Consider the following 17739-nt stretch of genomic DNA (forward strand, 5'->3'; position numbering starts at 1 on the left):
AAAATATTTGTGAATCATTTATCTGATAAGGATTTAATATCCAAAATATACAAAGGGCTTTTACAACTGAACAAAAGGACAATCCAATTTAAAAATGGGGAAAGGAAATGAACAGACATTTCCCAAAAGCAGATTTGCAAACAGCCAAAATACACATGAGAAGATGCTCAACATCATTAGTCATTAGGGAAATGCAAATCAAAACCATGATGAAACATCACTTTACACCCTCTAATATGGCTGTAATAAAAAAGACAATAACAAGGGTTGGTGAAGACGTAGAGAAATTAGAACCCTCCATGTTACACAGAGTTAACATATGACGCAGCATTCCACTCCTAGGGATATAAACAAGAGAAATGAAAACATACATAAACACAAAATTACACAAATGTCCACAGCAGCATTGTTCGTAACAGCCAAAAAAGAAGAGAATCCAAATGTCCATCAACTGATCAGATAAGTAATATGCAACATACTTATACAATGGAATATTCAGCCATAAAAAAGCAATACTAATACATGCTACAATTTGGATAAACCTTAAAAACATCACGCTAAGTAAAAGAAGCCAGTCATAAAAGACTACATATTATATGATTCTATTTATATAAAATGTCCTGAATAGACGAATATATAGAAATAGAAAGTAGACAAGTAAATGTGAAGGACTGGGTGGAGGGTAATGGGGAGGGACTGTTAATGGGTATAAAGTTTCTTACTGTGGTAATGAAAATGCTCTGAAATTTTAAAAGTGCTGATGATTGTATAACTCTATTTTTATGGTATATAAAAATATTTCAATAAAACTGATACCTAAAAAAGAATCAGCTTGAATGAATGATAATATAAACAGGCAAAAGTAGAAGACTATGAATTTAGAGCAAAAATGATTGTCATTTATTAAGGAAACAAAATATATTCTTAAATATAATTTAAATTACCTTTTATCTGGGATTTTAAAATATCTTTCACAAGCAATGAATGAACTTAACAGTTTAGAACCTAAGTGACATGCAGAGGTAAGCAGACAATACAAGATTAGAGTTTAGCATTTTTTCCATTAAGCTCTTTATTTCCTTCTGTCCTCCACCCAATTTAAAAAAAAATTTTATTTTATTCAAGATTTAAACACAGAGAGTATTCAACAGATGAGAAGCAAAGAAAATGCAGTGTTCTCTTAAACAAGTAGAACTTCAATCATATAAAGAAATAGTTTGGCTTCAGAAACACATGTAAGTAAAATCCCAAGAAAAATATCTTTTACTTCATAAATTAGATCATTTATATTCCACCAAATAGTTTAAAACATACATTAATCAGTAAAATATGCTGATGAAAAATTTTCAGGAAATTTCAATTAAAAAATATAATGCATTAAAAAGTAGTGAAAAAGATGCCTTACTTCAAGAGAGTAAGCTGAACAAATATCCTTGCTGTTACTCTGTCTTAAGAACTTACTTAAAAAAACTACAGCCAAGAGATAAAGAACTTGGAAAATGTAAGAAAAAATGCAGTATAAAGGATTGTTTTAGGAGAAGTAACATTTAACAATAGAAAAAAAAAATAAGAAAAATGTTATCAAAAATAACAGAAAAAATGTTTTACTCAGTTTCTAAAAAACATGTCTTGGGATAGAAGTACCCAGAATAATAAATAAGACCCACACCTAAATACACCACCATAAAATCTTACCACATAAACACTTAAAAAGAAGATCCTATATGCCACCAGGAAAAAAATTACCACTTGGATGGCAATAATAACTGACAAACCAATGGGGAAACAGAACGGAGCTTCTTGTACTAAAGATTCTTTTGTCTCCACATTTCCCATCTTGTAGCTCTTAAAAGGTCAAGATGCAAGCAATAGAATGATATTCCTTAACCATGTCTGCTTAATCCATTCATTTAATTTTCTTAATTGAAAACTTTAATAGGCACTGGGGACATAAATCATAGTCTCTATCCTCAAAAGTCTTAAAGTCTAGCAATAGAAATATAAAAGCAATACAGTAGTTAGATGCACCCAAACAGTGTCCATTTGGTACATAAAAATTTAGCTTCAAAAGAAAAAACATGTCCCAATTATTTTCACAATCATCATTTCATTTGGGCTGTAGCTTGTCTTACACTGTTTTACGTCCATGCTGTTGTTTTGTTTTCCTCCTTGTTTACTATATAGTCATACTGATTTCTGTAGATACTTGTTTCATTCAACAGGGATCATCTGTGCCTAAATTGTAGTATTATTTATGAAAGCCTTCCACACAGGCTACCTAGACTTTCAAGATTCTCAGGTAATAGAACATGGTGATCTTGTCTCTTCACTCAGAGAGTCTGGAACAGTGTTTGGCACATAGTAGGCATTTAATAAATATTTATGAATGAATGAGCTTTTTCACATGTTTATGTCTAGTCATATCCGTTCAGGTAAAATCAGCTCACTTTTCAAAATGTCAGCAAAAAGTATAGGATAATAGAAAGATGTTCCAGTTCTGTCTCTATCAGGGGATTGGACTAGTTTGTCTCTAGGATCCATTATAGCTCTTAAAATTCCATGAATCTATACTTCCAGCCTATTCATTTTACCTTCCAATCATTTGCTAGGTTGGTATTACAATCACAGCAATAGTTTCTCTTATTGCTCATTCCTCCTTTGGGGATTTCTACTGCACTGTCAGCATAGTAGAATAAAAAATAGTAAAAGAAACAGACGATGTGACCCCAGCAAGTGCTAAGTTCTGAGAGTAGAACTCCTAGACCGGTTTCACTGCTGTCACTATCACTGTGCATTATACACATGTTTTGGCAATCTCTACTTTTATGAAGAATGTGATAATATCAAAAGGGGCAAATATTCAGTAAATTATTAAGATTTTTATAGATTATATAGCTTGTTAGAGAATCTGTTCATCAACTTTTGTCAATGACAAAAAAGGCAAACAAAGTACTGGCATTATTCCAGCATCTACAGAAGTGACATTCAATTTTCCAACCTAGAAATGGAAGACTGGAGTACATATAAAATGGAAAGGAACTGGGGAACTTTGATATTCTGTGCAATTTCTAAAATACATTTATATCTTGCAAAGTTTAAAAGTAAGATTATGGATACTTAATTTTTTCATGAACTCATAAGTGACTAATAAATTATTCCACATTTAACTATATAATATGCTGTGAAAGTAATTCTCTTTGAGTAGATAAATACTCTGCTAACAAACCAAAAAAGACTTTTAAGGGTAAACTGTTTCTTTCTGCTGCAGTAAAAATACTAAATCCAAGAGCATTTTAATCCATCAGAAACCCTGAAGATTTCCACTAACTCCTGTTACCACTTCTCTTAGTACATTCTTAGACTTTCAGCACACAGGGTAATTTACACCTCTTTAAGCATTCTAGTAAGCCTTCAAGGTATTTACTCTGAACTGGCTTACTATTCTGTGAATAAAAGGTCAATGGATGATTTTTATTTTTAATGGTCTAAGTCTTGAACCATAATGTAATTATTTTTCAGTTACAAAGTTAAACCTAAACACCACCGTAATGTGGTCAAAGAATATTGATGAGAGCATTCTTACAATGAAAAGAAGGTGAACTTTAGCATTAAGCCAACTCTACCATTTATTCTGTGTGAACATAACAAATGACTTAGCATATGAAAGCTTTCATTTCTTTTTTTTCCATACTGATAATAATAAATGGGGGGGGCAACAAATAAAAGGGACAGTACGTCATACGTTTATCCTATTCAAGATAATACAACCTGTTAAAAAATTAAATTTTGGAAGTAGATTACTAGGAAAAAACAAAAGGAAATACGTAAAATGATCTGTGATAACTAGGACAACCTACATGTGTACATGTGCTGTGGTTTTCTCATTTGTGAAATGCTCTGCCTGCCTCCTTCACTTGCAAGTCTGAGACTAGACTTTTCAACCTCCTAATTAGACTCCATGGTCTTTTTTTATTGCTGGTTGTCATGTCCAGTGATACACTGCTAGGAAGAGGAAACACTAATTCAAATCTGGAATTCCAGTTCCTTTCCATCTTCATAAATATTTCATACATCACAGTTTCACAGCCCTGTCTCCAAAGGCAATGGGATGAAAAGTGTCAGCTTACTTCCTCATGGTTATACCAGACATCTCAAGATGTTACAATTGCTTTAAAATGATATCCCCTCTGCACACACTATGTTGAACATGTTTCTCATCTACCATCTGCCTCACTAGGAATACTGCTATTCTGCCTATTGAACATTTAACCAGTATTTCTCAATTTTGGTTCTACAATATAAGCGTCCTTGGACATTTAAGATTAAAAAAATTACAGATGTCAAACCCCATGCCAGATTCACTGAATCAAAATATCTAGAAAAGAAATCCAAGCACATGTTAGGGCATTGTTTTTTTTGTTTGTTTGTTTGTTTGTTTTCAGCTTCACAAATTATTCTAATGTACAGCCATAGTTGAGAAAATCTGGAAATCTTGTGGGCAAAAGCATAATTAGCACTACCACAAAATTAAGTCATGTATATGAATAATTAAATAATTTCTTAGACTTTCTTCAGATGGAATAATCATGAATCCCCTTAGTATCACATTATAAGTCTTACTTTCTAAACTTCTAAAAAATTATTTCCATCTGAACTAGCTTCTGATCAGTTTGATAGGAATATGCTCAGGATATAAAGACTTAATAAGTCTTTACTAAAGTTTAACATAGTAAAGAACATTTCATTTTTTATTTTATGACCAATGAACATATCTGCAATATAAAACCTTTGTCAAATAACAAATTAATTTTCACTTTTACGGTATAGTACCCCTATTCTGTAGTTTCACCTACTTGAAAAACATCAATTGAAAAACCTCTTTTTCAAGATCATGAATTTGTCACCTATAGAAATTAATAGACTTCCGGTTTTTTCTCCAGCACACAAGAAATTTGGAAGCTGTCATTCCATCCACACCGTTTTGATTACTGTAGCTCTGCAGTATTGTCTGAAGTCTGGAAGGGTTATGCTTCCAGCTTTGTTTTTTGCCTCAGGATTGCTTTGGCAATTCTGGGTCTTTTATGGTTCCATATAAATTTTAGGATTATTTATTCTACTTCTTTGAAAAGTGTCATGGGTAATTTGATAGGGATCACATTAAATCTGTAGATTGCTTCAGGTGGCCATTTTAACAATATTAATTATTCCAATAGAAGAGCATGGGATATTTTTCCATTTCTTTGAATCATTTTCAATTTCCTTTATCAATTTTTTATAGTTCTCAGCAAATTAAGTCTCATCTCCTTGGTCAGGTATATTCCTTGTGATTCAATTTTAAAAGGGTTTTTTGTTTTTTGTTTTTTAACTTTCCTTTTCTGATATTTCATTGTTAGTGTCAAGAAATGCAACAGATTTCTGTACGTTAATCTTGTATCTTGCTACCTTGCTGAATTCATTGATCAGTCCTGGTAGTTTGTGTGGAGTTTTTAATATTGAAAACCCTAAACTATGGACTTTGGAGGCTGATGTGTCAAAGTAGGTTTATCAATTGTAACAAACAAACCACTCTAGTGCGGGATGCTGATAATGGGGGAGGCTGTACTGAGTGGGAACAGGGGTATATGAGAAATCTGTGTACTTTCTACTCAATTTTGCTGTGAAGCCAAAACTGCTCTAAAAAGTAAAGCCTATCTAAAAAATTAACATTAAAAAATGATGACTATACTTCAATAAAAAAATGAAGCTAGCCACAGCCTCATGATTATAAGGGTAGACAGATTTAATTTTTACTGCTGACTCACAATTCTAACATTCTGCTAGTCTGCTATTTAAGCAAAACTATAACGTGTACTATTTCTACAGTAAAAATTTAACAATGCTAAAATTAACCATGGAAGATGCATCCATCAACATTTAAAACTGCTTTAACCCAACACAATTGTAATATTTTACAGTAAATGTCTAATGGTAGAAAAATTATGTTAGTCAACTGCTTTCTCTTCATGTGAGTGAAACAACACCAAAACAAAGTAACTGACTAGACTAAAATATAATTATAGCATTAACTGAACTGAAATAGACTTCTAGTTACATCTTCCATTATTATTTTGAATTAAGAATTTTTATTATTTTGAACAGAGTAGTTGAAAAATATTCTTATTATTTACTGTTTTGGAGTTGGGATCATCTGTAAAGGCGTCAAAATGAATTATACTTATTATCACAGGCAAGTCTTTAGAACGGCTTTTGATACATAAATATACATTTAAATGAACCACCTGCTCACTCATCTGTGAAACAGTCATAAATAACAGTGGTCTGGGCTAAAGAAACAAGAAGGAACACACATTCTCACAATCAAGTAAAAACAATCTTTTATCTCAGCATCCATTCTCAGATGCTTAATGTCTAAGTTCTTTTCTCAAGTATGGCAAACTAAATTTTAAAAGAAAAATAAAACACATTATGAAAAACAAAGTACAAAGACTGAATGGATGGAAAATCTGTTTCAACACTTTTTCCCCTTTCAAAAGACAAAAAAGAAAAAAATACACAAAAGGAAAGCAATTTGGCAGAAAGTACTGCACTAGCTGATGTCATAGATTTATAGTCACCTTTGGCAGAATACTGCTGTGAAAAGGCAAGGGTACTGCTATTACAAGAAAAGATTATGTACTTTCAAGAAAGGGTAGGATTAATCATTCTTCAACAGACAACCAACCTCACAGGAAAAGATTCAAAAGTTCTAGATAGCACTTATTGAAAGGGAAACAATGAAAAGTTATTATAAAGATATCCCTAATTAAAAAAAAAAACCTTATTATTTAGAAACTACCATATAATTTTTCAGACTATATTTTTTTGCAAATAACACATGTGTTTAGCAAACCCTAATTTTCAAATGAAGCTTATAATAAAACCAAAAATGTCTGGTATTTTTTAGTTAAAAACTTTTGCATTCTCCTCTATTTTAAGGGAATGTTATTCTAGATCAATGCACATTTTTAAATAATAGCAGCAATAAAGCAAATTTGCTCAGCATGTCATCATTTCATTATTTGTCTTATATAACAACTTCCAAAAGAAGAAATGAATCTTAAGTAGTTGGAGAAATGAATCTTAAGTAGAAATTAGCCTTATTTACTGAATAAAATTATATTTACTGCTACCAAAAAATGATATAAACAGTGAGCAACTATAAAGATTTTTCAGAGTAGATATAATTTGTTTTCAATTAAAGCACTATATACATTCTTTCCAAGAAGGTGCATGCAATGTATCTGACTCTTAAAGAAGGTAACCATGCACCTAAATTTGCTCTTAAGAGCTTTAGGTTTTTCTGTTGTTGTTAATACATTTCTCAAGTTGTGTTCTTCCACAAGTGAAAATGAGTTATTTTTAATCAAAATTTGCAGACATCTAAGAAATCACAGTATTTTAATAAAATGCTCACACTCACTTTTATTTTTAAAAGTTATATATCTTTATATAATATTAATGAAAATATTAGGAAAAAGTTACAAATGCCAATATATTTTAAATTAAAATTAGAAAGGTCTCAAACAAGTTGAACATTTCAGTAGTAGACCTGATCACTAAACTGTCCCCAAAGGATACCTAATTAGTCATCTTCATTACTATACTAATTATAATTTACCAGAAGAATAATGCATCTTTCACAGAATCAAAGAAATACTTATGAAAATAATTTAACTTGGTATATAGCAGTACCATGTATCATTGCTTCTTTCTTAAAATATTTTTCTACTTATAACTAAAAGATTAAATTTAAACTAATATGCAAGTATAATTTATGAAACTTAACTATAAAAATGTCAATAGTAATTCCTTCCTGAGCATTCCTCTCCAATTTAAAAGCAAGGCAGCCTAATAAACTAAAACAGGGATTGGCAAATTTTAGCTTGTGGGCGGAATCCAGCCCACTGACTGATTTTATAAATAAAGTTATACTGAAACACATCAACACTCCTCCCTTTACATATTCTCTGTTGCTGCTTTGGTGCTACATTGGCAGAGTTGAGAAGTTGTGTCAGAGACGATAAAGCCATAATATTTACTGTCTTTCTCTTTACAGAAGAAGTTTGCTGGATCCTGAAAGATTTAGATCTTCATTACTTTAATTGTATGAGTGCATGTATATACACACACACACACACACACACACACACACATTTTTCCATATAATTTTTAGTAGAGAACATACTAAGTTGATCATTTAATAATCTGTATGTTCAATAGCAAAGACATGGAAGCAACCTACATGTCCACCTACAGATGACTGGAAAAGAAGATGTGGTATATATATATATATAATGGAATGCTACCCAGCCATTAAAAAGAATAATGCCATTTGTGGCAACATGGATGGACCTGGAGATCATCATACCAAGTGAAGTAAGCCAGAAAGAAAAAAAAAATACCACATGATATCACTTATATGTGGAATCCTAAAAAAAAAAAAACACACGACACAAATGAACTTATTTACAAAACAAAGACAGACTTACAGACATAGAAAACAAACTTCTGGTTACCAGGGGGAAAAGGGAGTAGGGAGGGGTAAATTGGGAGTACAGTATTGTAGATACTAACTACTACATACAAAATAGATAAATAACAAGGTCCTATTGTATACCACAGGGAAATTCAATACCTTGTAATGGCCTATAATGAAAAATATGAAAAGGAATATATATATATAACATATATATAAACGAATACATACATACAAATACATACATATAAATGAATCACTATGCTGTATACCAGAAATTAACACAACTTTGTAAATCGACTATACTTCAATTAAAAAAAAAAAAAACTAGGGCACAAGCCCATTTGTAAAATATTAGGATTATGGAAATGACTTTTAAACTACTGTGTGGCTTTTCAAAACTTAGTTCTCTGAGTTATGCTACTGAAAAAACTCTGCTGTTTTAATAATTAGCCCAAATAATATATAAAGGTATCTTATTATCTTTTTAAAATATTAAAATTTTGGGCATAAAAATAATCTGTATGTTCCTTCTGTTTTGATTTTATAACTGTATACTGATTATATATCCACTATCCAAATTCTGCACTCTCGATAAGGCAGAGGATACTGGTTGATTCTGCTGTGCACTTTGGACTCTACTGCATCTTCTCATATGCTGTGACATTTCTGACAGTTTTTATTTTAAAACAAAAATAACACTCAATATTATAGCTATAATTTCCAAAAGGTCTAGTTTTAGGCATTTAATGACTATGTGATATTATGTATAAAGGATGGTAATGTAGAAATTTAGACTTTAAATGTTGAATTAAGAAAAAGATACCTCTGTGGGTGGACGTAGGGATGGAATTAAACCAAAACCACATCACAAAGACAAAGGCACTGGGCTTTACAGATAAGAATAATTTGAACAGGGAAGAAAAGTATTTAGACTTAAGGAATCACTAAAAACATAGCCCATTGTGGAACACTTGAGTAGTAAGGAGTAAACTGTGTCAATGATTCTTTCCCCTATGCACCCTGCCCCCCATATTTTACCCACAGCCTAAAATTAAAAACAGAGCTAGTGTCAAAATTTTATTTAAAATGAAATACAAAAGAATGAGAGATTAAAGCAATTGGGATTGCTAAATCTGAGATGACTTTACTATTTAAATTCTTCAAAAATGTTAAAAATTGTAGTAATGATATACGGACGATAACTAGTCTTTCTTCTTCAGTGTTGCAAATAAAAATCAGAAATGGATTCAAATTAAAGTACAAGATATACAGAAGCCTGAACATCTTTATAGGAAAAAGTTTGAGTAATTAAATTGGAAGGTGCTATTTCTTCTCCTTAGAATGACTTACATCACATGTGACTAAGGGAAGGGAGATGTATCAAATATCTTTTGATCGTCCTTTATGACTATAGTTTTACGAATTCTTAACAATTTATTTCATAAAAATCAAATCACCAGTCACTTCGTTTTGCTTCCCAAGAAATTTTATAGAGTTCTATTATGTTTGATAAAAGGCATTCAAATACAAAAGGTAATATATAGTATAACGTCCTTTTCTCTGTATCATTCTGCTATAGTCTTAAACAGACATGTTTAGTTCAAACCAAAAACATTTCATTAATCTGCAATCCCACGATACTGAGTATACTTTATGATGATGATAATCAGGACAGGAAATTCTCCTTTAAATATTATAAAACAGATCAATGCTGACAATCAGATTGTTAATTTCCGACTCGTAAATAAGGTGTCCCTTCCAATGCAAGAAGATAAAGTCTAATGGAGACAATCAAAGCATAACTTTTATTTAGATACTCACCCCATAGTCCACTTATTTACATGTACATCACCAGTTATTACCATTCCAAGTTACTACATAATGACCAAATTTACTACTCAAATTACATACCAGCAAGTCAATGAAATTAGTCTCCATATTGAATTTCTTATATAAAAATTAATAGAATCACATGATTAGGAACCCAGGATTATTTTAAAGTAATTTCATTTTAATTTTATACCCTGACCATTAACACCCAAGAAAGAAAAGTAAACTTTGTTAATTGAATTTAAAAATGCCCCCAAGTGTCCTATGTCATAATGAGATCTTCCCAATTATACAAAGAAAAAGCAACTACTGTTTTAGTATTCAATGTAAGCTGCTATTTCAACAATGAGAAAAGTATGTTTCACATGCTTTTTCCTGATCCCTTGTGTAAACAAAGGATTATACCTATACATGTACTGACTAGACTTATGAGTGCAGTCAATGGGTACAAAGTAAAGGGGCCCACAACTGGGACTGAGTCCAATACTTTATCCTTTTTAACAGGTACTCAGAACAATGAATCGGAAGACCACTCTGGACAGAGATGGTTCAGAGCCTGCCCAAATCCTCTGCAGGGGAGAAAAAAATTCTAGATTCTAGAGCTGGAAGGACTCTTGGAAATCACACATCCCAATTTCCTCATTTTACAGAAAAAGAAACTAAAGCCCAGAGATTTTAGTTGGCTTATCCAAAATTAGTCTGAAGACTAGAACACAAATCTTTTAATGATAAGGTAATACTCCTAAAATTCCTTTACCTTTACCTTTAGGATGGCAAAGTGAGATTATAATTTTAAAGCAAATTATACTTAAAAAAAAAAAAAGTAAAGAAAGAGAATACCAAGCAGAAATAAAAACCATCGTATTGAATGCAGAAAGGCTTACCAAGCACAGATTTGACTCCTCAATAATTAACATATATCCCTTTTCATTTCCATTCAGATTCTATCATACTTTGTTTCCCTCCACAAGAAATTCACTGCAAAATAACTGCTTCCTGGCAGACACTGTTTCTGGTAGTTTCTAAAGAAAATGCGTCTATTCTTCCTGCAGCAGTAATCCACGCTGAGGATCACAACCTATAGCTGACACAGTACTCATTCTTCCTTTTATACAAAGTCCTCTTTAATGAAGAGATAAGAGCTGAGAAGTTGAAGTATTTCAAAGTCCTTGCTTCCCCCTTACAGCTCAAATTCTGAATGACTAGAATTCTATGAACAAAAAGGATGACGGGGGAGAAGAGAAATAAAAATTTGGCTAAATCCTAAACTGTTTCACTTTTAACTACTTTGAATATAAATCTATTTCCAAATCTTTTTTCTAATATTTTAATTATGTTTCATAAAATTAATAAGCAGCAAGTCAAACATTCTAATGCTTATAAGTCATTAATCATTTATCACCTACTGTGTGTATCATACTTTCACATATATTATCTTCTCACACCTAAATAGCAATCTTGCAAACTTGTGGTTGAAAGAACACAACCATTTCAAAGAAGACAAAGATAGTACTTTTCAAGACCTTTCTTTGAAAACTGCATCAGCAACAAAAATAAATGAAATTAAGGCCTTCCTCACAGTGCCTGGGACCTAGCTGCTTCTCAGCAAATATTTGCTAAAATAAATGAAGAACTTGAAAATTAAAAACACAGAAAAACTCTCATTATTTTTAATACTATCATATTAAATAGTCCCAAAACAGTCCTTGCATGGTCTTAAAAGCTGCACATATACATTATTGCATTTAATCCTGATGTGCACTTCATGAGCTAGGTAGGGTTATTACTCCTATTTAACTGGTGAAGAACAAAGTAGGACAAAGTGTAGTGGTTCTCAGCCAGGAGCACCTGGAAGCATGTGAAGACATTTGGGTTGCCACACCGACAGCAGAGGCAACCCTGGCATTTAGTTAAGTGAGAGCCAGGGATATTAAATAGTCTGCAATGTGCTAGACAAACCAACAGAATTATCCAGCCCAAAATGCTAGTACTACTAACAGACACTAACGAAGGATAAACAGACAAAGCCAAACAGCTAACAGTGACTTTAAACTAGTTCAATTCAGTAACAAAATCAAGGTAATCACCAAGGACTAACACAAAGGAAATCAAATATAAAAGCATATCATGCTCTTAAGCTCATATAAATCTAGCCTACCTCCTCAAAACAGCAATAGGATAAAAGTAAAAGATAGCATTAATTTCACACTCAACATTACTCTGACACATTCTTCATTAAGTTTTCCATTTGTCTTGTAATTTCCTTAGTGTGGTATTTGCTAAATTTTATCATCTTTAGTTACTCCAAGATTTGACACATAGAAGTCATCAGATCCTTCTCCAGTTCCCATTCCACTACTGCTGCTTTGAGTCCTCTTTACTACCCATATGGATTAATAATCACATATTAAGGTTCCCTTGGTCTGTTCTTTTCACCCACGATACCACTGCCGTATTAGATATCCTAAAAATCACACTGTCTTCTAGTCAGCATATCTCCTTATATAACTACGATTTCTCACTGAATAACACACAGATAACTGAGGTTAACATTCAAGGTTTTCAAATAACTGGCTCCTTATTTTTCCCCCACACCTCAACTAGGACCACAGTTTCAACCAATCTCTTTAGTATTCCTCTAAACTACCATATTTCCTTTTTCTCTACTTTTCCCCACACTGCTTGCCTAGAATAATTTTCCCACTTCCTTTTCCCTGCCATTTGGAATCCTCATCTACTAACATGCAGACATGTCATCAAATGCAATAAATTTGCATGTAATCTGACTTTACATTATGTCAGTGGACCCCTAAATAATTCAAACTCCAATTACATTTAACTAATTCTAGTCCTTTAGTTAGGACTGGAAACTTTGTGAAGGTAAGAATCATATTTTTATTTCTTTTGCATACTCACCTAGAACTATATATAACTACTTAGAATCACAGAGCTATTTCTTGAGGAAGTCATCTAATACAGCACCTTCATTTTAAAAGAAAAAAACTAACTCAAGGACACAATTCTTTAGTGGCAAGACACGAACAAGAAATCAGCCCATAATTTATAATCTCATGTTAACACTTAACGAGTGCTTGTTAAATGAACTCCAAGGTACAAAAATCATTTCATAAGCCTGCAGTCAGCAACATTACACTGCAATTTAAAATGCAAGTCCATAGTTTACCAAAGCAGAGACTGCCTACTGTACTGTATTTTCCACAAGTCAGAAAGACAATAAATGAGGTCCTTTGATAATAATTTTGATATTTAAAAACTCAAACTTTTACAAAAATTCAGTAAATTTGAAATTCCATTGTTTAGCATAATCCCTGAAATATTCGCACACAAAACAACCTCATTGTGTTTAGACAAAAATACCTTGAAAATAAGATCTAAATAGCCCCTGGTTACAACAGCCTATGAAGCAATTAGAGATGATACTAGTAAACCAGGGGTCTAGATAAGAACCACAGCAGCATTAGTAGAAATGCCTTCATTTTTTATTTAGAACCTTTTCCTCCGTTTTCCGTATTCCACATGGGAATAGATAGAGATTATTTTATCCCAATAGTTCTGATCCCTAGATTACTCAGAAGAATCAAATTATACCTATTTCTACATGGCAGGGGGAAAGATTAAGATAATTAAATCACATCACCACTATATGACTTGGCATATACAATTATGCTTTCCTGCTTCCTATCAGTTAATTTCATTCCAACCTCATATTCACTCCAGAAGCCAAGAAGGTTGAACATAAAGCATGTTTATAATGACATCAGCCATTCACTATAAAGTAATGCAGCAAATACATTGAATTGATTTTCCCTCATTATTGGTTAGATATTATTTAAGGATTCAGATTTTCTCTAATTCTTATCTACAAAACATTAGATACCAGACGTAAATTTCTCATCATTTTTTCTAACCTCAAAATAAAATTAGTACAGTCCTCCAACATTTAGGAAGACACTCTATTAGTTAAATTAGATATGCAATTCAAATTTTAATAGCCCAATCCCACTTCAGAAAACATCTCCTACTCTCTGCTCCACAGTTAAATGAAAGAAAAGACTTTACCTGCAAGTATTATTTCTGCTCTAAACACATCTTTTAGGACAAATCTATCACAGGCTACAAGAATCTAATGTGAGAAGAAAAAGATAACGATTAAAACCAACTACAATAGTGAAAAATATAAGAGTAAGGGCAATAGAACAGACTTGTAATAAGTCTATAATAATAATAGAACGGACTTGTAATAGTTTGGAGCTTTGAAATAAATTAAATTTTAGTTGTCTAGCTTTCAAAACAAAGAACACAGAAACTAACACAACCTCAATGTGGAAAATGCGCAAAAATAAAAAGGTCTAAGTCATTTTCTATAAATCAAGGCCATAATAAAGCTCATAAGCTTATCACTTAAACTTAACAGAAGAAATAACTAGGTGGTATTACTGTTAAACCAATTTATCATTCTGGAATGAGCATATAAATCTCATAAAAAGGGAAAGTAGAAATGTATTCAGTAAATCGCTTTCCTAACTTTAAATAGAGTAAGAGAGGTTCTTAAAAAAAAGAGTGTAATTAAAAATTACAGGTTCACTTTCCATAAAGTATTTAACTATAAAACATATGTATAAAAGCAAAAGACGTAAGTCATAATTTTGTACACCTGATCCTTGCCTTTATTTGGCAATTAGCATTAGGCCTAACGTCTTTACGTCTCTGTTTGTGTAATTTGCTAATTAACCAAACACATTAGGGGTAAAAAGTCTTGTCTAAGAAAAATACCTGGTTTTATAAAATCAGTCTTGCTTATGGTACTTACAGTTATATTAAATTATAAGAGGAGATTGGCTGTTAAAAGGAAAAAAAGTTACATACCATAAGAAAATTGAGACCACACTGGGGAAATCATAAGAACTGAACCCACTTAAAAGGCAAAATAATATAAAAATAACTGATGTAATTCAACTTTTTTTCCCTCTATTAGTCCAGGAATGATACTTTCTTGTTGAAAACAACAACAAAAAATCTGCTTTGCGTTCTAAACAGTCCATCTAGATCCAACAACATACTACTTTTGTCACTCACTACACAGAGTTTTGCTAAACCATTAGTATCCACACTGCCAAAATTAGCTTTATTATCATCTTCACAAGACTAAAACAGGAACCCTAAACTGGAAGGTACTGATCATTGGGTATAGGAATAAAAATATCTAAAACAATTGAAGCCAAAAATATTTTAGAGTCAACTATCTAGAAATTTGGGCAAGAGCCATTTAGACATACGGTCTTAGACATTCACAGATTCACATCTAGCCTGGTCAGATTTTACCATTTTAATAGGTAAGAGTGCACTACTGGTATTTTACTATGAATGGTAGATTTCACTTAGTAACACAGTTCAACTGCCCACTTGAAAACTTTTATAAGCATTTTGAACATAGCACACTAATCACAAATGAAACTTGAGGAATATCCTGATAGAAAATATAGTTTGAAATGAAGATTTCAAGAGTATAAGGAAATGTAAGGCACACGTTTAATTCAAATGCAGGCTTCCCTCCCTCTTATCAGGACCCAGATAAATCTAAAATGTGGTGGGTAAAGTTCCCTGCTCCTTTGTGTTTTTATCATCTAGTGCTTTTTTTCCTATTTATTACCAACACATTACTTCAATAATATGTGGGAAGCAGATGTCTTACAGATGGATGAACAAAGCATTTTCTTTTTAAAATTTTATATTTAAGTTTAAAAATAAGTACATTTAGGTTAAGCATGGGTAAATGTCACAGTAAAAGTAAACAATTTTATCTCAAGTTAAATAGTTTGAAAGAGGAATTGTGAAGTATTCTCCATTGTTCAGACTATAAGAATGATCTTGAAGAGTGAGTAGGTTATCTGGAAAAAATGCTATGACAAAACTATTATATTTCACGCATAACCAGGAAACATAATTCTTTCTATACTAATACACACCTAACCTAACAGCTTTTACATATACATAACAAATGTAGATGACAAAAGGGAAAACATATCCATTTGCATTATACTAAGAAAATGCTCCAAAACTTATAGAAATAGAAACACTATTTATATGAAATTAATTTACAATTTTTTTTCTAATGATTTTTCTAGATGGACAAGACAACCAACCAAATTCAAATTCAACCTCTAATTCATTACAGTAATAAACAGGCCTTAAGTTCAACACCTACCATGCACAATATTTTAAAAAAGTAAATAAAATATGCCTTGTGCTATTATCTTTAAACCCCATCCTCCACATACTCCATTCGCTAGACCACTAGTACAAGCAGATACATTTCCCCTTAGAAGTTTCTACCTCCTTGCAAAGGCAGTAGTTACTATAGCAAAACTTCAGAACTCTAGGTGGATATGTGTTTAGCTACTATAAACTGAGAGCTGAGAAATAACACAGCAGCCTACAACCTGAATACATGTATAATTGTGGGGAAAGACACTATCACATGATTTCACATAATACTTGATCATACCATTTCTTTGGAATTCAACAGGAAAAGCAACTACTCAGCCACACAGAAGGATTGGGGAAAATACAGTAAAAGTTAAAAAAAAAAAATAAATGAAAGGATACAGCCTTAAAGCACCAGTCTGAGTTCCCACTGCCAGGATCTTCTGCACAGGATCAAAGGCCAGGGCTGAGGGTTGATAGGGAAATCCATGGCGAACAGTCTAGGGATGGGCAAATGACATCACAGCAACCCAGGCAGGAAGCAAAATTTTAAAAGAGAAAAGTCAATAGAGCATTAGAATCTAGAACCAATTATAACTGATGCAAAACACATATACATGCATTGCTTTTTTTTTTAAAGCAGACAACTATGAATTCTACATCAAACAAAACTTATGTACATAGAACCTGAAATGAAAAAGAAAAAAAAATTCTATCCCAGTGTTATACCTTAATTTCTGCTTTTCCATCATACTGGTATTCTATAGAAGAAAATTGATTATTTCTTATTAACATTTTATACTATTATGTCTGAGAACAAATTACTGAAGTTTGCAGTGGTCAAAAATTCTGTAAATTCATTTAGAAATGCAATTCATGCTTTATTTCAAGTGTGGTAATTTCATTACTTTATTCGGATGCTAATGCAAGTACTTCTAAGGAAATGCTGTCATAATTAGTTAAGGATTCAGCAAAGCAATTAGCAAACCTCTATCCCAACATTTTGCAACTGTAAGAGAATAAAAATAAATACAGCATCTATTTTTTTGTATTTTGCTATTAAATCTTTAGTAATTTTAGGACATTAGGGCAAAAAAAGCGATGTACATACACACTTTTAAGAAACTACGACTTATGAGCGCCTGGTATTTATGAGGAAAGCAAGT

At 32.0% G+C, this 17739-nt stretch overlaps 1 protein-coding gene across 6 annotated transcripts in view; it reads right to left on the bottom strand.

The window, feature by feature from the left end:
* The window catches only part of STXBP5 (syntaxin binding protein 5), a 153784-nt gene that overhangs the window by 135285 nt on the left and 760 nt on the right, over positions 1-17739 (bottom strand). For all 6 annotated transcript variants that reach the window (XM_074368210.1, XM_074368208.1, XM_074368206.1 and 3 more), the window contains exon 2: positions 16976-17073. In XM_074368210.1, coding sequence (XP_074224311.1) covers positions 16976-17073 — 98 coding nt within the window. The remainder of the gene's footprint in view (positions 1-16975; positions 17074-17739) is intronic.

This window comes from Camelus bactrianus, chromosome 8 (genome assembly GCF_048773025.1).
Source record: "Camelus bactrianus isolate YW-2024 breed Bactrian camel chromosome 8, ASM4877302v1, whole genome shotgun sequence".
Classification (NCBI taxonomy): Eukaryota; Metazoa; Chordata; class Mammalia; order Artiodactyla; family Camelidae; genus Camelus; species Camelus bactrianus.